The sequence below is a fragment of the Mandrillus leucophaeus genome, unplaced genomic scaffold, assembly GCF_000951045.1.
Source record: "Mandrillus leucophaeus isolate KB7577 unplaced genomic scaffold, Mleu.le_1.0 Scaffold148, whole genome shotgun sequence".
Taxonomy (NCBI): domain Eukaryota; kingdom Metazoa; phylum Chordata; class Mammalia; order Primates; family Cercopithecidae; genus Mandrillus; species Mandrillus leucophaeus.
Genome location: NW_012101454.1, coordinates 4942943 through 4959721, shown reverse-complemented (window position 1 = coordinate 4959721; position 16779 = coordinate 4942943). Strand labels below are relative to the sequence as shown.

The 16779-nt window shown below is 40.9% G+C and overlaps 2 protein-coding genes across 5 annotated transcripts in view; one reads left to right on the top strand and one right to left on the bottom strand.

The window, feature by feature from the left end:
- Nucleotides 1-2254, bottom strand: part of UMAD1 (UBAP1-MVB12-associated (UMA) domain containing 1) — a 255146-nt gene extending 252892 nt beyond the window's left edge. The window contains exons 1-3 of one of the 3 annotated variants that reach the window (XM_011974726.1): nucleotides 2069-2179; nucleotides 1204-1386; nucleotides 432-435 (exon numbers count right to left, since the gene is read on the bottom strand). The gene's annotated coding sequence lies outside the window, so the exon portion shown is untranslated. Of the gene's footprint in view, nucleotides 1-431; nucleotides 436-1203; nucleotides 1387-2041 lie in introns of all 3 variants that reach the window. The other 2 variants (XM_011974725.1, XM_011974727.1) reach the window with 2 other exon arrangements.
- On the top strand, nucleotides 1918-5961 carry RPA3 (replication protein A3, 14kDa). 2 transcript variants are annotated; one of them, XM_011974731.1, is made up of 5 exons: nucleotides 1918-2167; nucleotides 2309-2570; nucleotides 3783-3857; nucleotides 4934-5042; nucleotides 5599-5961. In XM_011974731.1, the coding sequence occupies exons 2-5, from the start codon at nucleotides 2472-2474 to the stop codon at nucleotides 5679-5681; spliced, it is 366 nt and encodes a 121-aa protein (XP_011830121.1). In that variant the 5' UTR covers nucleotides 1918-2167; nucleotides 2309-2471; the 3' UTR covers nucleotides 5682-5961. The 2 variants fall into 2 exon arrangements, with proteins under 2 accessions (XP_011830121.1, XP_011830120.1); XM_011974730.1 differs by lacking the exon at nucleotides 1918-2167 and having other exon boundaries at nucleotides 2211-2570.
- The last annotated feature ends 10818 nt before the right edge of the window (nucleotides 5962-16779 follow it).

Below are 16779 nucleotides of genomic sequence, written 5' to 3'. Positions count from 1 at the left end.
AAAGATTGGCAATAGTAAACAACATGCCATTTAGAAATGCCTGCATGTGTAATAAAACTATGTAGAAAGGCTTAGAAAGCTTAACACAAATTTCAAGATAGTGTTTACTTAAGGCTGTAGCAAGGAGGGCTTAACTGGGGAAGTGCAAACTGGTAAAATTTACTGGTAACTGGTAAAGTTCCATTTCTTCAGCTGAATGACAGGCCCCATGGATTCATTTCATTTCTCTCAAAACTATGCAAATTGGCTAGCTATACTTTTCTCTGTACATCATATATTCCATAATATTTTAAGTGACTCAAAAATATGCAAAAAAGCTTTTTTAAATTATCTTCTTGCTCATCTCCCTGTTTTAAAAGAAAGCTTTTGCTTAAAAGTGGTCGTTTTCACTGCAAGTAAACAATGACATTAACATCTGGTACTCTCAGGACTGCTCTTTAAAAAAAAAAAAAATCGCTATTACAGGGTGCGTACCAAGGCTCACACCTGTAATTCCAGTACTTCGGGAGAGAGAGAGGGGAGGGAGGGATCGCTTGAGCCCAGGAGTTTGAGATAAGCCTGGTCAACATGGCGAGGCCTCATCTGTACAAAAATAAATATATATATATATTTATTTATTAGCTGGGTGTGGTGGTATGTGCTTATAGTCCCAGCTACTTGCAGGCTGAGGTGAGAGGATCGCTTAAGCCTAGGAGTTAAAGGCTACAGTGAGCTATGAGCATGCCACTGCACTCCAGTCTGGGTGACAGAGCAAGATCTTGCCTCAAAAAAAAAATGCTATTAAAGACATTCATGTGTGTACTCTCCCCTATATAACGCACATCAACTTGCTTTGCAAAAACAATGCTAAAGTACAAAAGACTTAAAGCTTTAATACAAAATGGACTTTATTGACTTGTACCAATACAACCACAACTTTTTTATACACCACTGACACACATTCTACATCTGTTTAATGAAATCCTTTAAACTCCTGTTAGTAAAACTAAGACAAACCTATTAAGTGCTAAGTAAATACTAAGGGAGACTATCATTTAATTATCGTACATGAGATTCCAATCTTAAATTGCTACGTCAAGTCTCAAATCGGATCTTTTTTGCTTAAGGGAATTTGAACGATGACAATTCTGTAGCTTTGGGCAAATTCACACTCAGTTTCCACAAAGTTATAATACCCAATTAAAACTTCTGTCCCATTTCCACAGTACCGTTTGAAGGTATTTTTATGCGTATTCACTCTAGAATATTCCTGGCAAGGCCGCCGCCTTCGGGTCTCAAGATGAGCCAGGGACAGATTGGAGACTACCCCCAATCTCCCAGGAATCGGTTATCTTCCAGACCTCCAGATCGCCCTCCAGAGTAGAAAGACTGCTGAGGGGGTTTAAACTGTTGAGTCAAACATACCGCCAAAAGTTAGAGTCAACTGGTACCTTGCAAATCATTCCGCCTAACCCTTCGTTTTGCGGATGGGGAAAATACGCCTCAGAAGGGGGAACCCTAGCTCGGGGAACACTAACTCGGGGTCTAACAACGATTTAAGCTTGTCTCCTCTGGTAGTGGCCAGTAGTCCTTCTCCGTTACCCATCCCAAATTGCTTCTATTGGCTGCCAACGCAGAGGAGGTAGCGGGGCGAGAGAACCGGCACCTCCGCAGTGTGGCCAGGTTGGGCTAAAAAACGTCTTAGAAGTAATCGAGTCACTCTCTCTTCTTACAGGTGGAGAAACTGGAGAAAGTAGAGTGACGCAGCGAAGGGAGTAAATCGACCCTCAGCCAACAAGTGGCAAAAGCCTGAAGAAAGTGATCAAGATCACTGATGACCCCTCTCCCCATCTCCAAGGGGGCTGGTATCACAACCCCGACGCCACACCACATATTATTCAGCAAAACTCCCGCGCCTCCCACGCAGAACCGGCAAGAGGGAAGGCGAGGCAACAGTAACAGCTGGTACGCAGCACCCACAGCACCGCGGCAGCAGCTGGTACCGAAATCCCGCCTAGCTCTTTTGACTCTGTCCGCGGGAAGAATGGGGAAATAGTAAGGCTGCGGCGCCTCCCGCGAGAAGAGGTACCTGAGGCTCGCGCCGCAGTCCGCCGCCGCACCGGCACCGGAGCTCCACACCCCACTTCCGGGGTCAAGTCACCGCCGAGAATCCACTGATCGCAGAAGGGTAGCCTCAAGTTCCGCCCCTATCCAAGCCCCGCCTCCACTGCCTCTCGCCCTGTATCAGGCAACTTCCAGGACGCCGTGCGTCACTAAGCAGCCAATCTCCACTTCCGGACGCATCCCGCCCCTTCTCCACCCCTTTCAGTGACAGCGCGATTGCGATTTAGTTTTCCGCGCATTTAATTGGCGAAGCTGGAGCGCTAGTCTTCGCTGATTGGTGCCGGGAAATCTGCCCCATAGACACCCGCGGGGCGCACAGTTTCAGTAGTTCGTGGGTTTCCCGCCAGCTGCAGTCTTGGACCATAATCATGGTGGACATGATGGAGTTACCGAGGTCGCGCATCAACGTCGGCATGCTAGCTCAGTTCATCGACAAGCCTGTCTGCTTCGTAGGGAGGCTGGAAAAGGTATGCGGGTTCGCAGTCATGGGCTCCCCTGTCCGTAGCTGGAGGGAGGGACCCCATGACCGCCTGGGTGGCGGATTCTAAGTGGATAACGGCGGATGAAAAAGGACGGAAAGCCTCAGATCACTGCGCTCCCGAATCCTTTATTTTGCAAAAGGAGACTTCTTGGAAATTCTTTAGCCGTTGTAGCCCCATTTTGGTGCCTCTTTTATGACACGAAAACAAGGTGTTTTCAGATGCTCTGCGTTCTAAATTCCAGTGCCTGTCGCCTCCGTTCTGGCCGTGCTTACGTAGGGGAAATTATAAACACGACTCCCACATCTACCTTCAGATTTCTTAGTTTACTCAGACGTCACGGACGCCGACAAAACTAATCTGCTGGTTTCCTTCTCTTCTGAAATTACTTCTTTTTGCAAACCTCGTTTCCTCGTAATCGCTTCTCTGTAAAACATGCCTTGATTGTCCGCTTTGGGTCCCGTAGTAGTGAGTTATCTAACCCCACTATTAAAGTGAAGTTCCCTCATTCTACAGGCGAGAAACAGGCCCAAAGTCTTGGAATCAGTGACCTGAAAAGCTGAGGGAAAGAAAACTATTATATAAAGACTTATTTAGTAGCTCATTTCATCCACACATCCTTTTCGTTAAATGAGTGTTGCTCTGACTTCCCAAGTAGGGAAACTGAGTATGAGTGGTAGGTGGTTGACTAAAATGCTCAGAAACTCAGCAAGTGGCAAAGGTGGCATTCAAACGCGATCTGACAGCGCTCTTTACAGCTGCTTCCCAGGAGTAGACACAGATATTCCAGCAACCAGTTCTCCTTTTACTTCATCATGCCTGATTTTTAAAACATACCCTCCATGGGATATGTGCTGTCTAAATCATGAGTGCCAGCAGCTTTCACTTTTCGATAGGGTGGGCTTCCTTTGATTTGTTATTAGAATAGGGTTGCCATATTTAGCAAATACAGAACCTACTTATACACTACCAAAAAAAAATCCTTGTTTTTCTGAGATTCAAAATTAACTGTGTTCTATGAAGACATTTGGTAACGTAAGATTATAATTTGAACTAATAAGTTGAATAAACTGAATGAATAGAACGAATAAACTGTTCAAAAAACAGTTGATTTGTGCTCCATTAAGGATCAATGTACTCATCGTTTGTCAAACTTTTTTGTTGTTTCAATGAGATTTTAATCTTATGTTTCGTTTTTAGATTCATCCCACTGGAAAAATGTTTATTCTTTCAGATGGAGAAGGAAAAAATGGAACCATCGAGTTGATGGAACCCGTATGTTTAAATATTAATAAGTCTCATATATATTATAGTTAATTCTTCATATGGATTTGGTTTGTTGCCAATGTGTCTAATTTTTTGGAATGAATTTAAAAAGGATGAGCTGGTAAAACGTCCCTGGCTCAAAAATTAAATTCTTGTACTATTCTCTCATTATATTTCCTTTTACATTTTTAACCAATGATTTTTTGGGCTTCATGATTTTTGAAAATATCCCATAAATGCTGGATAACAATTCTCATTCCTTATGAAAGACCATAAAATCACATAAGAAAAATTTAAATTGTTTTTTTCTTCCTCAAGAGGTTTTTTGTTTTATTTTTGTTTTTTGTTTTGAGACAGGGTCTCACTCTGTTGCCCTGGGTGGAATGCAGTGCCACCGTCGTGGCTCACTGCAGCCTTAGCCTCCCGAGATCAAGTTGCTCCCATCTCAGCCTCCCCAGTAGCTGAGACTACAGGCAATGCTCAACCATGCCTGGCTAATTTTTGTTTTGTTTTGTTTTTCGTAGAGATGGAGTCTTCCTATGTTGCTCAGGCTGGTCTTGAACTCTTGGTCTCAGGCAATCCTCCTGCCTCGACCTGTCCCTCAAAGTTTTAAATTTTATTTTATTTTCTATTTTTGTTCATATATTTCAGTTTTTACGTATTTATTTTTGCATTTTATGTTTAAAATACTTAAAACTTGTTTTGGCATTTTGTGAAGACAAATCCATATGCTGTTTGGTTAATGTGTACAGAACACATTGTGAAATACAGATTATAGAAGATTCCTCTCATAGGAAATTACTGCTTATAGAAATGCTGGACATTTTCAATAGCGATTTCGGCTTTAACTTGAATTGTAGCTTTGTACTTGAAGCTACTGGTAAATGTAACAGGAATGTTAACATGCTGACAGTTAAGTACTCAAACATTTGTTAACAAGTTACATTTTAACTTTTGCATTGGTAATTTTTAAAATTACTTTGTTACTTGAAGTGAAAGATTAGTAACCTGTATAACAGTTTTCCAAATTAATTGTCAACTGAAAATGTAATAACACCAAATTGACGTCTTGTTCTGTGCCTTAGCTTGATGAAGAAATCTCTGGAATTATGGAAGTGGTTGGAAAAGTAACCACCAAGGCCACCATCTTGTGTACATCTTATGTCCAGTTTAAAGAAGATAACCATCCTTTTGGTAAATAAAGCATTAGAGTATTGACTGGTTTTATGTAATTAGCAGGAAAACTTTTTATTTTTAATTTGATATATATTGGTCTAGAGGATTAGTACTGCTATATTTTCAATTTCTATAGAATTTTGTGATCCTAAAGGAAAATGGGGGTACATTTTGTTTTGACCTGCTTCTAAGTAGTGCTTATATACGTAGGAAACTCAGTAAAGATTAATTAATATTTGTCGAAAGGTAATTTTTTTAATATAACAAAAATAGTATTAGTTTTTTTGTTGTAATATATAAATTGAAGGAACTGAATAATGCATAACACCCAAACACTGCCAGGCAGAAACTGCCTGTATAATGAACATCAAAATGGCTGGTACTCCCATGTCTTTTTTTTTTTTTTTTTTTTGACGTCACAGTTAAATACAAGAATCCATAATCCATATCTCCATTTCTAGAAATTCACTTCCAAAAGGATGAGAAAAAGGAAATAGGTAAAAATATCTTAGATAATAATTGATGTTACAACTTTCCACTGTAGATTAAATGTTTGCTTAAATGTTTCTTTCAGATCTTGGACTTTACAATGAAGCTGTGAAAATTATCCATGAGTTTCCTCAGTTTTATCCTTTAGGGATTGTGCAACATGATTGATCGTGATGGATTTTCATACAATTGCAAATGAGCTATATTAAAGACTATTAAAGGAAGCCCCTCTAGTTTGAGGGAGAGATTTCTGTGCTTTCTCATATTTAGTTTACTCTTTTTAAGATATTCCAACCTAGAGTTTTTGATGGAACTGATATATTGACAGTTCTCACCTAAGTCCTTTTATAAAGAATTGTTACTCCAATATATGGTCAGATTAGATGCAAGAATAAAGCAGTTGTCTGAGTTTAGGTTTCTATTTTATTAATAAAAACTAAAATGGTACATACTATTGGTCTTTTCATTTTCATTGTTTTAGTCATGTATTCAAGCACAAACTTGAAATTTCATAGCTGTAAGGTCAAGGTTTAGACCTACCAAATAAAACCTTGGGCCAGCAGTGTTTGGGATTTACTCACCTTTTCCCAAACTATACCATGATAATTATTTCCTTGATACTCTACTTATAAAATGAATTAGATGACATTAAAAAGGCAAACAGACTGGGCGCGGTAGCTTACTCCTATAATCCCAGTACTTTGCAAAGCTGAGGCGGGTGGATCACCTAAGGTCAGGATTTCTAGACCAGCCTCACCAATACAATGAAACCCCGTCTCTATTAGCCAGGTGTGGCGGCAGACACCTGTAATCTCAGCTACTCAGGAGACTGAGACAGGAGAATCGCTTGAACCCAGGAGGCGGAGGTTGCAGTGAGCCGAGATCGTGCCATCGCACTCCAACCTGGGCAACAAGAGCGAAACTCCATCTCAAGAAAAGGCAAACAGAATCTTACATCTTCTGTAATTTGTAATTACAGGCTTGATGGTTTTGTTTTTGTAGAAACAGGATCTCACTCTGTTGCCCAGGCTGCAATACAGTGGTGCAATCATGGCTAACTGCAGCCTTGAACTTCTGGGCTCAGCCTCCCGAGTAGCTCATACTACAGGTGGGCACTACCACACACAGCTAGGTTTTCCTAAATTTCTGTCTAGAGATGAGGTCTCACTGTGTTTCCCAGGCTGGACTCAAACGCCTAGCCTCAAGCAATCCTACAGCCTTAGCCTCCCAAAGTGTTGGGATTACGTGCCCAGCCTTCCTGGGTTTTAAAACAGCATTTACTAAATTCCAAACGAGGAATATATGGTCATTGAAAGAGTTCATGGAATCATTTGACTTTTTTATTCTTCTTTTTTTCTTCTTTTCAACTGTCATTATCTTTAGTATGGGATTTCTCTCTAGCACCATGTTGGAGTTGAGCAGGGAAGATGTGGCAGGTTTGGAATAAGGTAGTAAAGAATAACTGATGACCTGTGTGGCCAGTTAGGTTTTATGGCTTGACCCATTGTCTTGAATAAGGAAATAAAATAATTCTAAATCCATATAGATTACTATATACCAAAAATATTTAGTTTTAATTAGTATAATCTTAAATTTCAACTTCTGTCATCCAAAAATACTCTGCTCATTACTTGAGGACATTGCCATAACCACTTATGGTAAAACATTCTATTACGTGAAATGAAGACAGTTGTACAGTTATACGCTGTATAATGACTTTGGTCAATGACAGACTGTATATATGATGGTGGTCCCATAAGATCATAATGGAACTGAAAAATTCCTGTCGCCTAAAGACAAAGGCATGATAACGTCTTACCACAATGCATTACTCACATGTTTGTGGTGATGCTGGTGTAAACAAGCAGCACAGTAAGCTGCATATAAAAGTATTACACATAGAATTATGTATGGTACATAGTACTTGATAAAATACCATGTTACTGGCTATGTGTTTACTATTTATCATTATTTTAAACTATACCCCTACTTACAGAAAAAAAGGTAACTGTAAACAGCCTCAGGAGAGTCCTTCAGGAGGTCTTCCCAAAGAAGGCTTTATTATAGGAGATGACAGTTCCTTGCATGTTATGGCCCTTGAAGAACTTCCCCTGGGACAAGATATGGAAGTAGAAGACAGTGATATTGATGATCCTGACCCTGTGTAGGCCTAGGCTAGTATGTGTGCTTGTGTTTTAGTTTTTAACAAAATAGGTAAAATGTAAAAAGAAAATTTAATTTTGAAAATAGAAAAAAGTTCATAAGAATACAAAGAAAAATATTTTTGTTCAGCTGTACAGTGTGTTTTAAGCTAAGTGTTATTCAAAAAGAGTGAAAATGTTTTTAGAAAATTTACCTTTTTTATTTATTTACTTATTTTTTTGAGATGGAGTCTTGCTCTGTCACCTGGGCTGGAGTGCAGTGGCACGATCTCAGCTCACTGCAACCTCTGCCTCCCGGGTTCAAGTGATTCTCCTGCCTCAGTCTCCTGAGTAGCTGGGACTACAGGCATGTGTCACTATGCCCAGCTAATTTTTATATTTTTAGTAGACACAGGGTTTCACCATGTTGGTTGGCCAGGATGGTCTTGATCTCTTGACCTCGTGATCTGCCTGCCTTGGCCTCCCAAAGTGCCAGGATTACAGGCATGAGCCACTGCACCTGGCCTACCATACCTTTTCTATGTTCTATGTGTAGTGGTGCATGCCTATAGCCCCAGCTACTTGGGAGGCTAAAGTGGCAGGATAGCTCGAACCCAGGAGTTCGAAGCTGCAGTGAGCAATAGTCATGCTGCTGTGTACTTCAGCCTGCACGACACAGCAAGACCCCATCCAAAAAATAAAAGTTAAAAAAAATTTTAAAGTGCATAAAGTAAAAAAGCTACAATAAGCGAGGGTTAATTTATTATTGAAGAAAGAAAAATATATTTTTATAAATTTAATGTGACCTAAGTATGTAAAGTCTACAGTAGGGTTCAGTAATGTCCTAGGTCCTCACATTACTCACCACTCACTCACACCTGGAAGCAGCTTTCAGTGTGCAAGCACAGTTTATGGTCAGTGCCCTATACAGGTGTATCTTTTTTTTTTCTTTTAAATACAGGGCCTTGCTCTGTTACTCAGGCAGGAGTGCGCCTCCCACCTCAGCCTCCTAAGAAGCTAGGACTACAGGTACACACCATTACATCCAGTGAATTTTTGTGTTTTTTGGTAGAGATGGGATCTCACTATGTTACCCGGTCTGGTCTGGAACTCATTTTTTAATCTTCTGTACTGTAATTTGTTTTTTGAAATGAAGCCTTGCTCTGTCACCCAGACTGGAGTACAGTGGCATGATCTTGGCTCATTGCAAACTCTGCCTCCCAGGTTCAAGAGATTCTCTTGCCTCAGCCTCCTGAGTAGCTGGAATTACAGTTGTCCACCACTGAGCCTGGCTAATTTTTGTATTTTTAGTAGAGATGGGGTTTCATCATGTTGGCCAAGCTGGTATCAAACCCCTGACCTCAAGTGATCTGCCCACCTCGGCCTCCCAAAATGCTAGGATTACAGGCATGAGCCACTGTGCCTGGGCTATACCATATTTTTACTGTATCTTTTCTACAGTTAAATATACAAATACTGACCATTCTATTAAAACTGCACAAAGTCTTCAGTACAACAACATGCTGTATAGGTTTGTAGCCTAGGAGCAATAGGATGTATCATCTAAGTTTGCGTAAGTATGCTCTGTGAGGTTCACACAGTAATGAAATTGTCTAATGGTTCATTTCTCGAACGTATTCCCATTCAGAGACTAGTTGAAAATGAGGAGAGACATCAGCCAGTCTCAGTAACAATGTTGTCTTGAATGCCAAAGGAGTCTGCATTAGTCCATATTCACGCTGCTATAAAGATACTCCCGGAGAATGGGTAATTTATAAACAAAGGAGGCTTAATTGACTCACAATTCCACATGACTGGGGAGGCCTCAGGAAACTTACAATCATGGTGGAAGGGGAAGCAGGCACCTTCACAAGGCAGAGAGAGAGAGAGACAGAGAGAGCAAGAGCTCTCTTTTATAAGGGAAAACTGCCTTATAAAACCATCAGATCAGCTGAGCACAGTGGCTCACACCTGTAATCCCAGCACTTTGGGAGGCCAAGGTGGGCGGATCATTTATGGTCAGATGTTCGAGAACAGCCTGCCCAACATGGCAAAGCCCCATCTCTACAAAAAAATACAAAAAGCTGGGCATGGTGGTGCATGTCTGTAGTCCCAGCTCCTCCGGAGGCTGAGGCAAGAGAATTGCTTGAACCCAGGAGGCAGAGATTACAGTAAGCTGAGATCCCGCTTACTGACAGAGCAAGAATCCGTCTCAAAAAAAAAAAAAAAAAAGCCAGCAAATCTCATTGTGAACTCACTCACTATCATGAGAACAGAATGGGAGAACCACTCTATGATGTAGTTAGTTACCTCCACCTGATCTCTCCCTTGACAAATGGAGATAACGGGTACTACAATTCAAGATGAGATTTGGTTGGGGATACACAGCAAGCCATATCATTCTGCCCCGGCGCCTCTCAAATCTCATGTCTTTTCACATTTCAAAACCAATCATGCCTTCCCTCCCAACAGCGCCCCCATTCCTTAACTCATTTCAACATTAACTCAAAAGTCCACAGTCCAAAGTCTTATCTGAGATAAGGCAAGTGCAAGTCTCTTCCACCTATGAGCCTGTACAATCAAAAGCAAGTTAGTTACTTTGTAAATACAATGGTGGTACAGGCTTCGGATAAATGCTCCCATTCCAAATGGCAGAAATTGACCAAAACAAAGGGGCTACAGGTCCCATGCAAGTCGAAAATCCAGTGGGGCAGTCATTAAATATTAAACCTCCAAAATAATCTCCTTTGACTTAATATCTCACATCATGGGCATGCTGATGCAAGGGGTGGGCTCTCGTGGCCTTCTGCAGCTCCTTCATGGGCTGGCACTGAGTGTCCTTGGCTTTTCCAGGCACAGGGTGCAAGCTCTCAGTGGAGCTACCATTCTGGGTTCTGGAGGATGGTAGCCCTCATCTCACAGCTCCATTAGGCAGTGCCCCAGTGGGTACTGTTTGTGGGGGCTCCAATCCCACATTTCCCTAATGCAACACCCTAGCAGAGGTTCTCCGTGAGGGCTCTGCCCCTGCAACAGACTTCTGCATGGACATCCAGGTATTTCCATACATCCTGTGAAATCTAGGTGGAAGTTCCCAAACCTCCACTCTTGAATTCTGTGCACTGCAGGCCCAACACCACGTGGAAGCTGCCAAGGCTTGGGGCTTGCACCCTTGGAAGCAACAGCCCAAGCTATACCTTGGCCCTTTTTAGCCACATCTGGAGCTTGGGATGCAGGGCACCAAGTTCCGAGGCCGCACACAGCAGCGGGCACCTGGCCCTGCACAGGAAGCCATTTTTTTTCCTCTTAGGCCTCCAGGCCTGTGATGGGAGGAGCTGCCACCAAGATCTCCGATATGCCCTGGAGACATTTTCCCCATTGTTTTGGCAATTAACATTTGGCTCCTCATTAGTTTATGTAAATTTCTGCAGCTGGCTAGAATTTCTTCCCAGAAAATGGGTTTTCTTTTCTATCTCTTAGTCACATTGCAGGTTTTCCAAACCTTATGCTCTGCTTCCCTTTTAAACATAAGTTCCAATTTCAGATTATCTCTCTCAAGTTCAAAGTTCCACAGATTTCTAAGGCAGCGGCAAGATGCTGCCAGTCTCTTTGCTAAAGCATAGTAAGACTGACCTTTGCTCCAGTTCCCAATAAGTTCCTCATCTCCATCTGAGACCACCTCAGCCTGGACTTCATTGTCCATATCACTATCAGCATTTTGGTCAAAACCATTCAACAAGCCTCTAGGAAGTTCCAAACATTCCCACATCTTCCTGTCTTCTTCTGAGCCCTCCAAACTATTTCACCCTCTGCCCATTACCCAGTTCCAAAGTCACTTCGGTATTTTCTATATCTTTATAGTAGTACCCCACACTTCTGGTACCAATTAACTGTATGAGTCCATTTTCACACTGCTATAAAGATATCATACTACCCAAGAATGGATAATTTATAAACAAGGGAGGTTTAATTGACTCACAGTACCACATGGCTGGATAGGTCTCAGGAAACTTACAGTCATAGCAGAAGAGGAAGCACACACCTTCACAGGGCAGCAGGAGAGAGAGCAAGCAAGAGCAGGGAAAACTGCCTTATAAAGTCATCAGATCTCTTGAGAACTCACTCATTAGCACAAGAACAGCATGGGGGAAACCACCCCCATGATTCAATCACCTCTCTCCTCAACACGTGGAGATTACAGTTTGAGATGAGATTTGAGTGGGGAGACAGAGCCAAACCATATCAGAGTCAGTCCTCATTCTGTGTTAACCCCTGAAAACTCAGTCCTATTAAATGTTGAAGTTGCCCTGTTTGAAACCTTCCCTTCAGCTACTATGTTTAGTAAATTGAACTAAATGAATTATCTTGCTTTCTGTTAAGTGACTCCTTTATGCTAATGATTTGTGGTGCCATATCTCTAGGCCCAACCTAAGTTTTGAGCTGCTCAACATTTACACCTGGATGTCCCACCAGCACTTCAATTTGAATGACTGTAGTTTGAACAAGTATGGTTCCCCTGCCATGTGTTACAGATTTTTTTATAGTAATTTCATTGAGATATAATTTACATATCATACAACTTACCAAATTCAAGTGTACAATTCTATGACTTTTAGTGTTTTCAGGGTTGTACAACCATCAATATAATGACTTTAAAAACATTTTCATCACCCCAAAAGGAAACTCATACCATTTGCCCTATCATAGCCTAATCCCTCCACCATCCACTCACTCCCCCAGTGCTAAGCAACTATAAATCTACTTTTTGTCTCTAGATTTGTCTCCATTCTGGACATGTCATACAAATGGAATCATAATATGTGGTCTTTTGTGATTGGTTTCTTTCACTTAGCATAGCATTTTCAAAGTTTATCTGTGTTGTAACATAGCATGTTAGTGTTTCCACCCTTTTTATGGCTAAATAAGATATACCACATTTTGTTCATTCATCAATTGGTGGATATTTGGGTAGTTTTTGACATTTAGTTATAATGAGTAATGCTATTATGAAGATTTGTGTATACATTTTTATGTGTACTTGTGTTTCTATTTCTCAAATATGTACCTAGAAGTGGAATTGCTGCATCAAATAGTAAATATGTTCAATTTTTTGAGTAACTGCCTGTTTTCCAAAGTTGCCACACCATTTTACATTCCTATCAGTAGTGTGTATGGATTCTAATTTTTCTACATCCTCACCATCACTTGTTATTATCTGACTTTTTATTATAACTTTCCTAATGGGTATAAAGTGGTATCTCACTGTGGTTTTGTCTTACCCTGTTTCTCTTAAAGCTACCATAAGCCACCGAGTTTCCCAGAAACACTTGAATATCTCCAATCCATTTTACCATCTACTATTGCCACTAGACGTCCAAGTGCTTGTCCTCTATCACTTGAATTATTATGACAACCTTAGCTATATAACTGACCTTCTTTTTTCCACCCTCTTCCCATCGCCCAGCCAAAAAAATCGCATTAAACACCACTTGTAATAAAATGTACAGCTTAAAAGCCTGAGAAGTATGGAAAGGAAAAACTTTCTGGGAAGCTTACAGTGGAAAAACCTAGCAAACATTTTAAATGAAGTGATTGAGATTAACATCAGCAATGATGTGTCCTCTAAAATAATGTGATAAAAATACCTGTGTGGTATTTTTCCTAAAACCTTTACCTCCAGGCTAATCATGAGAAAATGTCCGATAAACCCAAATTGAGGAATATTCGACAAACTTTCTGATCAGCACCCCTCAAAACTGTGAAGTTCACGAAAAACAAGGGAAGACTGAGAAGAGGAACTCAGAGTGAGGTGATTATGGAGACCATGACAACTAAATGTTTTGTGGGATCCTGTATTGACTCCTGGAAAAGAAAAAGCACATTAATGGAAAAACCAGTGAAATCTGAATGAGGACTGGCTTTCAGGTAATAATAATTTACCAGTGTTGGTTTCTTAGTTTTGACAAATGTACCATGATAATGTAAGATAATATTAAGGGAGACAAAATGGTTGAGGGCTTATATGAGAACTCTCTGTACTATCTTTGTAACTTTTCTGCACATCTAAAAACACTCCAAAAGAAAAAAAAAAAAGTATTTTATTTAAAAATCAGCAACTTCCAGAGGCTCCCCGCCGACTAGAGCAGGTCCATATTACCAACAAGTTGAAGCCCTTCACTGACTTATTCTTATTATAACTGCCCTAATGGCTATGAAGTAGCATTCTCACTGTGGTTTTGATTAGCCCTGTTTCTTTTAAAGCTACTATAAGCCACCCAGTTGCCCAGAAACACTTGACTATCTCCAGTCCTTTTCACTATCTTCCATATCTAACCTCAATGTCAAATCTTGTTTCCCCTTGAAGCTACTCTCCAGCACCCAATCTGCTGTTCCCACACTGTACCCTTTAAGAAATGGGTACCACTGGGTCTGCTGTTTGCTCTAATTGGAATGTCTGTTGCTGCACTCAAAGGAAAGCATTTTCTAAGATTTTCATAACTTAGCCTGAGTTAGTTACTTTGTACTGTATTCCCACCTTATTTTCTTTTAAGACAGGAGCCTCACTCTGTTGGCCAGGCTGGAGCGCAGTGACACGATCTCAGCTCACTGCTGCCTTGACCTCCTGGGGTCAGGCGATCCTCTCACTTCAGCCCCTGCAAGTATCTGGGACCACAGGTGTGCTCCACCATGCCCGGCTAATATTTTGTATTTTTGGTAGAGACAGGGTTTTGTGATTTTTGCCCAGGCTGGTCTTGAACTCCTGAACTAAAGCAATCTGCCCGCCTTGCCTTACCAAAGTGCTGGGATTACAGGCGTGAGCCACTGTGCCCTGCCTCTTCGTGTTATATTCCTTTCTTCATTATATTTATTCATTCATATATCTCATCACATTTAATTTGATAATCCCTTTTCGGATTAAAATACATATTCTCTGAAAAATTTCAACACTAAAAGAAGAAAAATCAGAAAATAAAATCCACATTGTCTTTCCAGAGACACTGCTATCAGTGATGAACTACAATATGGTTGTCTTTAGTTGTAATTTTATAGATGTTCTTCAAATGGTCACTTTTATTTTCATCTAGAAGTGACAAAATTAAACACAACTCTGAAAGCATCTCTTCATAAGGTGAGTTAAATACTCTGAGTGATCAACTAGTATTATTACTAAATTTATAGAATTTTGAGGTTGTCTTTTGTTTTTTCTAGAGTGAAGTTGTCTTTTAAAAGTATTAATTAATTAATTAATTAATTTTTTTTTTTTTGAGACGGAGTCTTGCTCTGTCACCCAGGCTGGAGTGCAGTGGCCAGATCTCAGCTCACTGCAAGCTCCGCCTCCCGGGTTCACGCCATTCTCCTGCCTCAGCCTCCCGAGTAGCTGGGACTACATGTAGGCGCCTGCCACCTCGCCTCGCTAGTTTTTTTTTTGGTATTTTTTAGTCAAGACGGGGTTTCACTGTGTTAGCCAGGATGGTCTCGATCTCCTGACCTCGTGATCCGCCCGTCTCGGCCTCCCAAAGTGCTGGGATTACAGGCTTGAGCCACCACACCCGGCCAAAAAGTATTAATTTAATATGCATGTTTTTGTATATAGCTTTCCAGGACTTTCTCTATATAGATGAACTATCTGTTCATAGGACCTCAATATACTATTCCGCAACATGCATTTTTTCTTAATATGTCTTGGCAGTTGACATAGTCATCTCATTGTCTTTAATGGTTCCAAAATAGCCCATTGTACCAATGTTCTCTAATTTATTTAATCCTTTAATTAGCCTTCTCCACTAAGAGGTCCTTATAAGTGGGGAACCTGAAGTTAAGCCTGCCTTATTGGTATTTGCCGATGTCTAACATAGTGCATGAATAAATTAGCCTATCCAGCCTAGTTTAGGAAGTCACAAAACTGAAGGAGAGGTAATGAAGGCCTGCACCCATTGTCAGTGATGATGCTAAGCGTTAAAGAGAGTAACAACCAAGAAAGAGATCAGTGGGTTAGAAGGCAATACATTTGCTTTGGTACAAATTAAAGTATTTGATAGGTCCTTTAGTAAAGATGTCCAGAAAATATTTGGAAATGTAGGACCAGACAGATTCGAGACAAAATTTGCTTAAAATATTTAAAGTAGAAAAAGTTAGAAAAGTAGAAAAGGTAAGAGGTAAATCATCCCTTATCTGCAATCTCAAAATCAAAAATGGTTTGAAAAGCAGTTTCTAAGACAAAACTCATTTAGCTGCAACACCTGGTAAAAATTGTAGTGAGGGTCGGGCGCGGTGGCTCAAGCCTGTAATCCCAGCACTTTGGGAGGCTGAGACGGGTGGATCACGAGGTCAGGAGATTGAAACCATCCTGGCTAACACGGTGAAACCGCGTCTCTACTAAAAAATACAAAAAAATAGCCGGGCGAGGTGGCGAGCTACTCAGGAGGCTGAGGCAGGAGAATGGCGTAAACCCGGGAGGCGGAGCTTGCAGTGAGCTGAGATCGGGCCACTGCACTCCAGCCTCGGCGACAGAGCGAGACTCCGTCTCAAAAAAAAAAAAAAAGTTGTAGTGAGGCCGAGGCAGGTGGATTACCTAAGGTCAGGAGTTCGAGACCAGCCTGGCCAGTGTAGTGAAACCACATCTCTACCAAAAATACAAAAATTAGCCTGGCATGGTGGTGGATGCCTGTAGTCCCAGCTACTCAGGAAGCTGAGGCAGGAGAATTGCTTGAACCCGGGAGATGAAGGTTGCAGTGAGCCGAGATTGTGCCACTGTACACCAGCCTGGGTAACAGAGTGAGATCCTGTCTCAAAAAAAAAAAAAAAAAAAAAAATGCAGTGAGGCTTATACAGTCTACATATTCTACTATAGTAGTCATAGTCCCTATCTCGCTTTGTGTAAACATTCATATATTTCATTGCAGAAATATTAATAGATTTGATTAAAGAGTGCTGCCCCTCTGTGTAAAGTGTTACAAAATATATGGTTGTTACAACCTATGACTTTGCTAAAATCCAAAAATTCAGAATTTTGAAGCATATGTGGCTTCAAAAGTTTCAAGTAAGGGATTGTGTTCCTAAATCAAAGCAGAGTGCAGAATTGAGAACATCATAAAATAAATGACAGAACCTTGGTGGACCTGCACCAT